This window comes from Athene cunicularia (genome assembly GCF_003259725.1).
Source record: "Athene cunicularia isolate RWA chromosome 12 unlocalized genomic scaffold, athCun1 chr12_part1, whole genome shotgun sequence".
In the NCBI taxonomy this organism is placed as follows: domain Eukaryota; kingdom Metazoa; phylum Chordata; class Aves; order Strigiformes; family Strigidae; genus Athene; species Athene cunicularia.
The window spans coordinates 482,052-494,665 of NW_020799116.1; the positions used below are offsets into that span (position 1 = coordinate 482,052).

The window sequence follows — 12,614 nt, forward strand, 5'->3', positions numbered from 1 at the left end:
TTGGCGGTCCCATTAGTCACTGGTCGGAGCCAAGAAGCTGAGGACATGGCTGGTTACAGGGGATGACCTTCCCTCCCGCCCCCAAGGTGGTCCCTGCGTGTCGGGGTAAGGCCCATTACCGAGGCAGCGTGAGAGGAGGTTGCAGTGTTGCTCCCCAGGTCCTCCTGGCTGTGTCAACAAACGGGGCCTTCAGCCTCCGGGGGCCATCAATCAGCGCCGCTCGCCAGCGGTAAAGTCTGTGCGACCGCCTTTGTTCAGCCTGATTTCCAGCAGCACGGGGCCAGTGAGAGCTGCGCGGGCGCCGCAGCCTCTGGCAGAGCTGGACAGGTCACCCCTAACTCGGCCTCTGCCTGCAGAACCTCAACGTCTCCTTCCAAGGCTGCGGGATGGACTCCCTGAGCGTCAGGGCCATGGACACGGACACGCTCAGCCAAGTGAAGGAGAAGATCCTGGAGGCCTTCTGCAAGAATGTCCCCTACTCCCAGTGGCCAAGGGTGGAAGACGTCGACCTGGGTAAGGACCAGATGCATTTAAAACCAGATGAAACGCCTGATGCTGCACGGAAGCTCTTGGTGTGGGTCAGAGGGCGTGGGGAAGCAGCGCTGACAAGAGAGCAGATGTCAGAGCAGCCTTTTCCTGGGGATGGTTTTTAGGGATGAGTGATGGGACCAGATACTGGAGGACAGGAATAGCTGGGCACATCACTGGAAAGAAGCTTTAGGAAAGCCCAAGTGGAGCAGTGGGATGCTTGGACTTGCACCCTTCAAAGACTAGTTTTAGCTGCACAACAGGCACCCTCTAAACCCCCCGAGCCTGCCGATGGCTTCTCAATACTTGCTAATACTGCCCATAAGCAGCTATAATTGAGCCCATGGGCTCCCGTCTGGCCGTAGGTTCAGATCTGTCATTTGTCTACCCAGTGGCCAGCTTCTTCCAAAATTTAAGAAGTCTCCAAGCCCTGTGCTGGCAGGAGAAGCCCAGGCTGTCCATGGCGGCTCAGGGCCTCGCTGTGGGCCGCAGGGACATGCCCTGGTGTGACGGTCAGCGCGGTCAGTGCCAGAGAGCCCCGCAGAACGCCCTGGCCCCATCCCTGCCCCTCGCCGTGGTGACGCGGCGTGTCCCCGCTCACAGCGCCTCACCCGCCTGCTGCTCCACCAGGTGGGTCCCACGTGGCTCCTGGGGCGAGACGGGGAGAGGGCAGGGGGAAGGTGTGCCCCGTCTCTCCGAGCAGAGCCTTTGCCACCTCTTCCAGCTCCGTCCAAGGCTGCTCTAGTCTGGAAACCCCTCACTATTTCCCCTGCTAAGGATCTGCGCTGGTCTGACAGAGCCCCAAAGGCTTTGGCAGGGGGCTGTGCCACCCCGAGCATGGCGTGGCTGGTCCCCAGAGCCCCAGGCCCATGGCACTGCCTCCTTCGGGCGGGTGCCTCACTTCTCCCTTCTCTGTGTTCAGAGTGGTTTGCCACCAGCACCGACAGCTACATCCTCCGGGACCTTGATGACACCTCGGTGGTGGAGGATGGCAGGAAGAAGCTCAACACATTAGCACATTACAAGGTAAACCCGCCAGCTTTGCTTCCTCAGAGCCTGCCTGGCCTCGGAGGGAGCTGTAGTTCCCCCTCCAAAAACAGGATCATCAGGACGGAGCAGGGAGGTTGCCATAGCTCCGTGAGAGCTTCCGGGGAATAGACATCTGCCCTGGCGAGAAGCTCGTTAATATTGCAACACACTGAAACTAATTAAACACTCTTCATGCAAAACAAGTTACTACTGACAACAGAAAGAGGAGGGGAAAAAAAGCTCCTATTCCCAACGGCCACCAGCTTGGCTGATTAGTATCACTCTGCTCTTGATCCGTGCTCCTGCTGAAATCGCGGGCACAACTGTCGCTGCCTGCCCTGAGAGCAGGGACTAGGGATGCTGTCGAGGAGCGGAGGCCAAAAATGTGGGGAAATGTGGCGAATCAAATTGTTGTCTTGACCGTTTTCCCTTTTAAAATTAAATGAAACCAGAAATTCTTACATGATTTCCATATTCCCTGGTATGCCTGGGAGCATAATCCTCACTGGCCTGTAACAGTGCATGGAAAATCAGACTCGGAGCTGAGTACTCATTAATATGATTATTATCTGGGTAGCAGCAGAGCGCGGTGCTGTCAGGGTCCCTGCGGCGCCCGGAGCCGGAGCCCAGCGCAGGGGGTCCCCCGCCCCGCGGGTCCGGGCTGCGGCCGCGCGTTCCCGCTGCAGAAAGGCAGAAGCGCTCCCCCCTCTGCGAATCACCCGCTGTCCACATCCAAAAACGTGTCGGGGTTACAGGTGTTTGCCTGATGCCCACTGGGTGTGAGAACCCCGCGGTCTCGTGTCTGCATTGAAAGGACCCTTCCCACGCTGGGCAGTGCTTTACGGACAGTTTCCAAGCTGGGGAGCAGGGGCAGGGCAGGCGAGAGGATGTTTGGTGCAGAGCAGCAACCGCACCAGCACCCCGCGCTCCCGGGATCTCCCTGGGCCGTCCAGGCTCCGTGGGACGCACCGTTACGGCTCCAGTCGCCAGTGTCTGCTCTTCCCTTCCTCTGCAGATCCCCGAAGGGGCGTCGCTGGCCATGAGTCTGTCAGACAAGAAGGACAGCACGCTGAGCAGGGGTAACCTCTCGCTTCTTCTGTTGCTGGGGGCTGGGCAGAAACCCTTGTGCTTTGGGAGGGGTGTCCGCGGCCAGGGATGGGGGGAGCTGGCTGCCAGCCCCCCTGCCTGGGCGCTGGGCTGTGGCGTTAGCCCGTGCGGGCTCTGGTGTTACCAGCACTCCTGGAGCACCCTGTCAGGTGGAGCACTGGGCAGAGCTGGGCATCGCTCGGGCCACCTTTGTGCTGGGGAAGACGCTGAGCACTGGGGCTGCCACTGCCGAGCAACTGGCCAGCGGCAGCCCGGCACATGCCGGCAAGCCCTCGGGGTCACGGAGGGTCTGTGCTGCTCTCCAGCCCACGCTGAGGTGTTCGTGTGGGGCAGAGCGCACCATGGGGCTGCAGCAGACATTCCTCCCTCCTTCCCACGGGCTCCCCTTGCTAGGGCTGGGCGATTCCTGGGGCATCGCCATGCAGGGGTGCCCCTGTGCCGATGCTGCGCTTGTGTCCTCTGGGTCCCTCTTAAAGCACCCCTCAGGAGACCTCAGGTCCTCCTTAAATACCTTCTCCTGAGGTGTTTGCCACATGCCCCAGAAGGTGATAAACAACCCCAAAACAAAGCAGCATGCTGAGGTCACTTGGGGATCACCAGCTCAGTGCTGGGGTTCTTGGGGAAAGCGAAACGCCTCCTGCCGTGGAGGGCGTCCGAGAGGCAGGTTTTGGTTTGGGTCCCCTGACTGAGCTGCTTCATCTCTCTCTTATTCTTCACAGTGAAGGATTTGGACACCGAGAAGTACTTCCACTTGGTAAGATGCTGCTCCTGGCTGCGCAGGCTGGTGGCAGCGTGGTGGGGAGCCGGGGGGGCCGGCGCGGTGCTGGGGGCAGGGCTCCTTGCGGCAGTGGGGGGGTGCCACCCGACCTCCTGTGTATTTCGGTGAACGTCACCTTTATGCTGGCTGCCCGGCAGCAGCCGGAGGAAGCTCTTGCAAACAGGTGTCAAAAGGCCTCTGGTCCCTGTGCGTGTCCCCGCCCCCTGCGCGCAGCGATCCCTCGTCTCTCCTGCACTTAAGTGTGTGGGTCCTGGTTTTCAGTGTGTGTAATGAAAGGAGAAGATCTCCTCAGCCTCGCTGATATTAACTTAATTCATCTCTGTGGGCTAGAACGTCAGATGTGATGAACAAGCTGGATCAGAGCTCGTTAGTTTTCTTCAGAAGGGCTCAGAGAGGCACAGAAAGGTTATCTGTAGACAAGCTTTAGTACTGTGGGACGTAATAAAAAATTACCAGGATGACAAAGTAATTGTTGTGCCTGATCTGGCTGTCAGCAGCCAGAGAGAGTTGAGGAGCGCCGGCGGTAGCAGCCCGCACAGCCTTGGTCAAGTCACTTACCGGAGCTCCTGGCACGCCGCCCGCCTCCCCGGGCTGGGGAGATTTATGAGTTCCTGCTTGTGCGCCACGCTGGAAGTACAAAGTGCTAAACGTTGCTAAAAGCTGATAAGAAAAAAAGTGTTAGGGACAACAACAGTATTTTATAGCCTGATTTTTTTTTTTTCTCTGCTAAAGTTTCCGTGTGCAAATAGCGTACAAACACACAACGTGTGCACACGCATGTACGTGCAGAGCAAGGAGGGAGAAGGGGCGGGACGCTGAATGTGCACACCTGAAACGTCGCCAAGGTGGACTTAAAGAGCTTGCTAGGTCATTATAGTAATTAATTGACCTGGACAGGGGAATATTTAGCTTTGATTTTAAAAAGGCCAGGGAAGGAATACTGGCTGATCACTCTTGCAGTTTTTCCAAAGCTCAGAAAAGCTGGTTTCTGCGGAAGCCCTGTGCTGGGAGCCTCGAGTGCCGGCACACGGAGTGCTGCAGGGACCAGGGAGCCGAGCAGAATAACTTGCAAACTGAGATTGATTGTTTCATTTTCTTTGCCTAGCTTGGGAGAGGCAATAAAGAGCGCAAGAGGAACAAATGTCAGAAAAACTGAGCATTATGAATCACTTTTTTAAAGCCATATAAGGGTGTATTTGTAATACAGTAACTGCTTTTTAATTGAATTTTATAAGCAGTTGAAATTTTATACTTAAAGGAAAATTCAGCGTGACACTTCCAGCGCGGAGCGTGCTGAACATGTGTTTTATATCGACCAGGTTCTCCCAACCGACGAGTCGGTTGAACATAAGAAGTCCCACAGGCAGAGCCACAGGAAGAAAGTCCTGCCGGAGATCTACCTGACCAGGCTGCTCTCCACCAAGGTGGGGGACGGGGCCCTGCCCGCGGCGGGTGGGATGGGGCGCTGCGGCCGGCAGCGAGGACCCTGCTCCGGGCCGGGGCACCGCGGGGCCGCTGCCTCGCGAGGGGCGAGGGGACCCCTGTCCCGGGCACCGCTGGCTCCTCGGGCTCCCTCCAGCTCCCCAGCTCACCCTGGGAGCACGAAGCCCCGCTCCTGGGAGCGCCCCGGGCTGCGCTGGGCCCTGCGCACTGGAGGGGGTGCTGACCACCCCAGGGCTCCTGCTGCTCAGTTTAGCCTGGACCCATTCCCCAGCGAGAGATCCCGCCGGGAAAGGAGAAAGAGATGCTCAGCTGGGGGAGCCGGGGCAGTGTGCGATCTTAGTTCATATTTGAACTTCCCCACTCCCTGCGAGTGCTCAGCTCCAGCAGTTGGGCTCCCAGCCCATCTTTAATCCCAGCATGATGCCTTACTGGAGCAGAGATCACAAGAATGGCCAACAGTCTCCAGGCTCCTTTGTATTTACTGTGCAGAACAGTCACAGATGTGAGACCCTAGCAGTAAGAAGGAAAATCACAATGCCAAAAGAAATTAAATCCAAATGCAAGCTAATTATATCGCTATGCACAAACAAACCTTTCCCTCCTGCTTCGGCATCCCCTTTCTCTACCGATGTATCCAATTGGCAGCAGAGGATTTCCCCCTGTGTGCAGCAGTCTCAGCCCCTCACACTGTTTTCCTGGGCCCGGGTGCTGCTGCTTTCCCCGCTCTCCATCGCGTGTGCTCGTCCCGCAGGGCACGCTGCAGAAGTTCCTGGACGACTTGTTCAAAGCCATTCTCAGCATCCGAGATGATAAACCACCTGTGGCCGTGAAGTATTTCTTTGACTTCCTAGAGGAGCAAGCAGAGAAAAGAGGGATCACGGACCCTGACACTATGCACATCTGGAAGACCAACAGGTTTGGAAGAGGAAATCCCTTTTTTCTTTCCTTCCTTCCGTCTCTCAGGAGCAGCAGCTGCTAAGCCTTGGTGTCCTGGACTAATCATTACGTTGCTAAAAGTAGAAGAGGGACTGGGAGAACCAGAGGGGTGGCGGCAGGGCAGTGAAAGATGAGGCCAAACACAGGCCTGGAGAGCTTTGAACAAACACAGCTCAGGGGAATGGCGAGCTGGAAGGAGACACAGGCAGATAAAGGGCAGAAGGAGCTGGCACACAAATACAAAGAATTAGAGGAGAAACAGAAGAGGGACGGGATGATGGGAGACAGCAATGGTGTTAGCTCCAAGCACTGAAGATCTGAGACAGAGTCCAAAATCATGTCAGGTCTTAAAACATCATGGAGATTTTTAAAACAACATATTTGGCTCCTTTTCATTTGCTTTCTGGCTTTTCAGTCCTTGGGGGCAGTTTTCCAGACTTATCTCTGTAACCAAGCTGGGACTCCAGGGTATTCACAGGACTCCGGGAGCTGGTGCTGTGACAGGCGCGTGCTGGCAGGCACTGCAGCACTGGGGACCCGCCGGGAGCGGTGCCTGAGGGATGTGATGAGCCGCAGGAATGGGGTTGGGAGCCAAAGTGAAGGGGGGAAATAGGGGAGAAACCGGAAGATTTAACCGGAGAGAGCAGGGAGCTGGGAGGGAGCGTCAGGGGGAGGCTCAGCACTTCCGAGGCTCCAGGGACTGTTTCCAGCCCAACATGTGAAAATTAAAACCGAATTTGGCTGGGATAGAAGGCACAAAGACACAACCATTGAGCTACAGATTTGCCTACCCTTCATTACCTTTAATTGCCAGTAGAGCAAAGACTTACAGCGGCTTTCACTCCTCAGCTGCTGCGGAGGGATGGTGGGAAGGGCGAGGATGTACTGAAACTGTTGTGGCCAAATGAGCAGTGAAATAACTGAAGGAAAAGGTGATGAGAGCAGAAAAAATGACACATGAAATGCATTTCACGGGGCCAGGCTCACCATCAGAACCAGATGACAGTTACTGTCGGGGAAGGAGCTGACACCATTGCTACAGAAACCAGCGGGTGGGGAGCCTGATCCAAGAGCCCCGCGCAGGGAAACCCGCCCCTGTCTCTCCTGGAGCGCAGGGAGGAGGCTCAGGGAGCTGCCGAAGGCACGAGGGTGGACAAGGCTGGACACAAAGTCTCCTGTCCGTGCCGCGTGCTTCAGCCTGGAGAAATGTCTCCTCAGGGTGGAGACGTGTGCCTGCCCCGCTAGCCAGGCAGGGGGCTGTGCTACCGGCGTGTGAGGAAATAGCAAAACCTGGATCCTCTTTTTTTTTTTTTCCCCCTCTCTTCACTTTCTATCATCATCTTTCCTGCATTTCCTCCTGTCTCCCTCTGGAGTACAAAAATTCACCCAGTGTGTGTTCCTGGCTTGTTTCCTTCACAGCCTACCTCTGAGGTTTTGGGTCAACATCCTGAAGAACCCCCAGTTTGTCTTCGACATCGACAAGACAGACCACATCGACGCCTGTCTCTCCGTGATCGCCCAGGCCTTCATCGACGCCTGCTCCCTGTCCGACCTGCAGCTGGGCAAGGTACCGATGGGGGGGGGAGTCTCGCTCCTGCCCGGGGCCACGGGCCAGCACGGGTGGGCAGGGACTGTCGGGGGTCACCCAGCCCGACCTGTCCCCAGAGCAGGGCTGCCTGGGACCCACCTGCCCAGGTTCATGCAGCTGAGTTTTTGGCTCTCCCCAAGGATGAGGTTCTCCCGTCCCTTCCCCACCACTTTGTTCAGGCTTGAGCTTGAAATTTGCACCCCAGGCCCCAGACACGGGTCAGGGCAGCTTTAGGGGATGACATTAGTGTAACCATCCCATCACAGCAGCTGAGGGGTGGCGTGACTCCAGGATGGAAAATGTCGCAGCTTCAGGTGAAGCTTTAACCATGGTGGTGGTTTCTGTGAGCCGCTCGCCTGGAGCAGCCCTGAGAAGCCCAGGAGGTGACCGAGCCTCTGTCAACACGGGCTGCGCCTGCCCAGGTGGCCCCCTCCATCGCACGCTGGCCCCCTCCATCGCACGCTGGCCCCCTCCATCGCATACTGGCCCCTCCGGCGTGCGGCCAGAGCCCGGCGGACCCATCACATCCTCCTAGGGAAGCTAAACCCGCAGGGGCCACGTCTCTTCTCCCACGCACCGTCCTGCAGGGCAGTGAGACGTCCAGCACTTGTGTTTTCTCCCGCTGGCTTGGCCGAGCACAGTGTTGACATTTGGAACTTCCCAACATAAATAAGTTTTATTAAGAAATGCTGTAAATTGTCGCCCACTCCCCAGAGGCTGGTGGCAGCAGAGGGGACCCTCCAGAGAGAGGGGCGGAGGTGGGCGCTGCTCTGCGCTCCCCCAGACCGAGAGCAGCAGGAAGCCTTCGCTGGGAGAGGTTAATACTGGAGGAAGATCTAATGAGCGCTTGATTTTTTGTTTGTTTGGGTTTTGGTCTTTTTTTTTTTGCATATGTTACGAAACACCTACGATTTGTCCTTGTCAAGCTGTGGATGAGGGGAAGAGGGGTCAGCTGGAGTCAGACAGCAGATGGAAACATTTCTCAGGAATACAATAGCATAAGTGAAGGAATTGTTGAGTAATGTGGGAAGAATAAATCCTCAGCATAAAAATCAGCTTGCATATACACGCAGCATATCGCTGAATGTTTTCCAGGCTGGATTCTTCCCCTGGTTTCAGCGTGTTGCTCTCGATACTGCAAACGTGAGAGCAGACTCACTCTGTACATCTGTGGTGCGCAAGCAGTTAATAAACCAGTACCCATCTCTTCGTAATACAGAGTGGACAAATCAGACACAAATTAAAAAAGAACTCAGAAAAGAGGCAGCATGGGTTTCTTTTGTGTTTCTAAGGGGGAAAAAAAAGAATGTTATGAGCAGGCTCTGTAACTTGGCTGTATTCCTGTAATGCCTTGTCATTGGGTTTGAAAATAAACTGCTGTGGGATCTGGTGCCACAGCCTGGTGCCCATTTCCCATTTCCCCTGCAGCATTAGCCAGACTACATATTGCAGCAGCAGATTGCAGCTACCCCGGGCGTCCTTATTTACTGCCCGACGCAGCTGAAGACGCTGCCTCTGCGGCTGGAGCCCCGCCGTGCTCCTCTCCTCTGGAGATCCTCCCTCCCCGCTGCACCTGCCCGAGCGCCGGGGAGCAGCAGCCGCCCCTTGCCCCGGTGTCGGGCACGCTGATCTCACTCCCCTCTCTGTCCCCGCGCCCGGGGCCGTTTCCCTTCGGGGTGCAGCGCGAGGCCAGTCGGCCAAGTTCATTCCCAGGGTAATGATATCAGCGGGGCAAGATTGCCTGGAGGTTAAAATCATTCATGCTTGTGTTTGCAAGGAGTGCAGGCGGGGTTATGCCTTCACTGGTACAACCCGAGTGTGTGGCTGGGAGGTGAAGACGGCTTTGTCCAAGCTGACATTAATCAAGAGAACTCAGTATTTTCTGTTAATTACTTTCCATGCACTCAATATAGGCCAGGCAGGCTGGGTTAGCCAATGCGAAATAAATCAAAGCTACATGAAAAATCCAAGAGGAACATTTCAACTGGCAAAGTTCAGCTTGTAAGAGAGCTTTGTTCTTCCGTTTAAATCAAACTGGCTGCTCAAGAGACCCGAGTAAACGCACGCAGAAGCCCTTCCCTCGTTACCAGTTTCCACAGGCAGAGCCACGGAGCACAAGTGTTTCATCCAACAAGCCGTGCTACGCTCCTCTGCAGAGCATCACCTGGCAGCGAGCCCCCTCCCCTGACCCCGCGCGTGGTTTTTAGCCTTCCCTGGCTGCAAATTAGAACACCTCCACACAGTCCACCTCCACGGGCACCGGAGCCGATGGACGTTTAGCTCGGGGTAGGACGAGGGCAGCGGGACGGCGCTGTGGCTCCGCGGGCGGGCGGTACCTGCCCGCAGCACCTCGGTGTGTCGGAGCAGGCGGCTCTGCCATCACCCGGTCTGTGCCTCGGCGCCAGCCCCCCGCACTCCCATCCGGGTGAAGCCAGGACCAAAGCCGTGGTAGCTGGTTCCTGAACCCGCCGCGGCTGAAGTCATGTCTGATGGTTAGCACTTTGGTCAAACAGGATAAGAAGTTTTCAGGCAGGCACGGTGTCTGATCTCAGTATCTCGCTCTAGGACTCCCCCACCAATAAACTACTGTACGCCAAGGAGATCCCCGAGTACAGGAAGATAGTGCAGAGATACTACAAGCAAATCCACGACATGCCCCCGCTCAGCGAGCAGGAGATGAACGCCCACCTCGCGGAGGAGTCGCGGGTAAGGCGCTGGGGGGCTCGGCCGGTGCCTGCCCCGGGCTGGGGCCGCCAGGGCGAGGAGACCGAGTCCGCTCGGCGCTGGGAGCGGCAGGGCCCGCAGGTGGGCTGCGCTCAGCTGCCGCTTAGGGGCTGGAAGGAGCAAACAAGAAAGGATATTTTGCCTCAAACTTCCACGCACAAACTTCATCTGAGCTAATTCCGAGCATCTTCAGTTACTGCCAGAGCTGCAGTAAACACCCACGAGTTAGCTTGAACCCAACTGGCTTTGGCACCACTGGGAGTTGGAAGCGAAATTCGGTGCCAAAGAGCCGGGAAGTTTGGGAAAGGATCTCTGTGGCCCTGCAGCCCCCGGGCAGCCCACTGGCAGCCGGCCCCGGTACCAGCCACGGGAGCTGGCAGCTGCCCCCCGGGTCCAGGCCCTGCCAGCGATGCAGCACAGCTCCCTCCAACCCAACTGTCTCCCCGCCGTGTTTTAGCTTCAGCCACTGAGCGCCGCTGCCCCATCCTTTGAAACGGCTTTGAGCACAGAGGGTAAACAGTGCTCCCGAGCGTGGGCATCGGAGGCTGGCTTTACAAAGACCGTGACCATTTCTGATGTGAACCAACGCACCTTCCTTAAAGGAGTCAGTCAAAAGTCCAGCGGCATCAATGCTGCAGTACCAAAAACACCCAGGCAAAGCCTTCTTTTCATCTAGTTAATGCCAGCTGATTGGTCTTGAACTCGCTTGCTGCATCACATTAATATTCCTGCCCTCTTTTTTCTGTCTTTATAAAGAAATACCGGAACGAATTCAACACCAATGTTGCCATGGCTGAGATATATAAATACGCCAAGAGATATCGCTCCCAGGTAAGTGGGTCCAGCTGCCCCCGGCCCCACGTACCCATGGAGGGAACAGCGAGGGGGGTGTTGGGGCCGAGCGGTCAGACGCCTGCATCCAGTCCCACAGAAAAGGGCTTATCGGTTTTTGCATAATCCCATGCACATATGTAATATATGCACACACAGATGCACCTGCTCTCCTATCCCTTGGCTGACGGCTTCTTGGAAGAGAAGACTGCCTGTTCCCGGCTGATTTTAGCAGTGTTTGGCTGGGCCAGACTGAAGCGGGGCTGCCCAACTCCAGTCCCACAGAGGAGGGCAGAGCCCCCCGATGCAGTCACACCCAAAATCACTTGCCACCCCGCACCAAGGCACCGGCCCCAGCTGCCTCCTGACCCCCTGCACCCCCACACTGTGGGCTCGCTCTGCGCCATCAGCTTGATGATTGTGGTTTTGGGTGGCATTCCCCTCGCCTCCCACCCCCAGAGCAGGGCCTCGCTGTGCCCCAGAGCGGCTGGAGGGTGCTGGGGTGCGTGAGCAGGGGGCTCTGATGGGGGGGGCTCTCCCCATCGGCAGTGGGGCTGGGATTCGGGCTCAGCAGGGCTGGGGTTGGAGCGGGGGAGCTGAGCACCCGCACCGCCGCAGCCACCAACCTGCCCCCATCTCCTGCAGATCGTGGCCGCCCTGGACGCCAACCCCACGACGAAGCGCACCCAGCTCCAGCACAAGTTTGAGCAAGTGATTGCGCTCATGGAGGACAACATCTATGAGTGCTGCAGCGAAGCCTAGGCCGGCCGCAGCCCTGGAAGTGACCTTCTCGGCAGCGCAGTGCCACAGGGGACCCACCTTCAGCCGCGGACGCGCCGCAGGTCGCCTCTGCCAGGGTCGTTCTCGAACCAGCCTCGCGGTGGGGGTGGGCCTGGCCCGCGGCTGAAGGGCTCCCTCACCTAACAAGAAGCCACAAGACACCTTTCCGAGCAGCTCAAAACCCCTCTGGTCTGCACTGTGGCACCCATAATTTATTTGCTGTTGCCCGCCAGAAATGGAGACATGACGCTTGTGGCAAGCTCAGTTCACCGCTTCCCTCCGGTCAGCGCCAAGCGCTCGGCGGCTCCCTGCACCCCTGTTTGTGGTTCCTCAGGGCAGAGACGGGGCTGCAGAAGCCGTAACCAGACGCAAAGCAGAAGGGTTGCCTCAGGGAGTCACGGGCAGAGACGGCGAAGGCCATCGGAGCCACGCTTGAGCTCCCTTCCACACCATTCCTCTGACATCCTTGTTGTTCCAACACTAGGGACTCTGTCAGCTGTTCACTGTCTGCTGCATTCTGTGTATTTTTGTGCCTTTTAATTTTTGTACTGTATGTGTAAACATAACCACTCCTCCATCTGAGACTTGGGCAACACGGGGAACTCGGGGCTGAGACAAAGCAGTTGCTTCCCCAGTGGCTAAGGCATGGTGAAAGCACTTTATCCCTTACGGGCGGCTGCTGCGGAGCTGGAGGGAGCGCGGTACCCGTTAGAGGGAGGGCAGGGCCGTTCCCCCTCCCCGCTGCACAGCGAGCTGGGGTCGCAGGGGTAGGCAGCTGCCCCCCACCTGCCAGCCAGCCGGCCCCTTCTGCCGAGGGGAGCGGGCGTGGGGGGCTCCTGCCCCGCTCCCCGCTCCCCTGCCCTGCTGGCT

At 57.3% G+C, this 12,614-nt stretch overlaps 2 protein-coding genes across 2 annotated transcripts in view; one reads left to right on the plus strand and one right to left on the minus strand.

Annotated features, from left to right (window-relative positions):
* Positions 1-8,231, plus strand: part of PLXND1 (plexin D1) — a 45,085-nt gene extending 36,854 nt beyond the window's left edge. Inside the window, exons 21-28 of the mRNA XM_026857524.1 lie at positions 357-513; positions 1,451-1,554; positions 2,573-2,636; positions 3,384-3,418; positions 4,762-4,866; positions 5,637-5,800; positions 7,241-7,388; positions 8,124-8,231. Coding sequence (XP_026713325.1) covers positions 357-513; positions 1,451-1,554; positions 2,573-2,636; positions 3,384-3,418; positions 4,762-4,866; positions 5,637-5,800; positions 7,241-7,388; positions 8,124-8,231 — 885 coding nt within the window. The remainder of the gene's footprint in view (positions 1-356; positions 514-1,450; positions 1,555-2,572; positions 2,637-3,383; positions 3,419-4,761; positions 4,867-5,636; positions 5,801-7,240; positions 7,389-8,123) is intronic.
* A 962-nt stretch (positions 8,232-9,193) lies between these two features.
* Positions 9,194-12,614, minus strand: part of RHO (rhodopsin) — a 9,852-nt gene continuing 6,431 nt past the window's right edge. The window contains exons 6-7 of the mRNA XM_026857140.1: positions 10,023-10,026; positions 9,194-9,250 (exon numbers count right to left, since the gene is read on the minus strand). Of these exons, the coding sequence (XP_026712941.1) occupies positions 9,201-9,250; positions 10,023-10,026 (54 nt within the window). The 3' untranslated portion in view covers positions 9,194-9,200. The remainder of the gene's footprint in view (positions 9,251-10,022; positions 10,027-12,614) is intronic.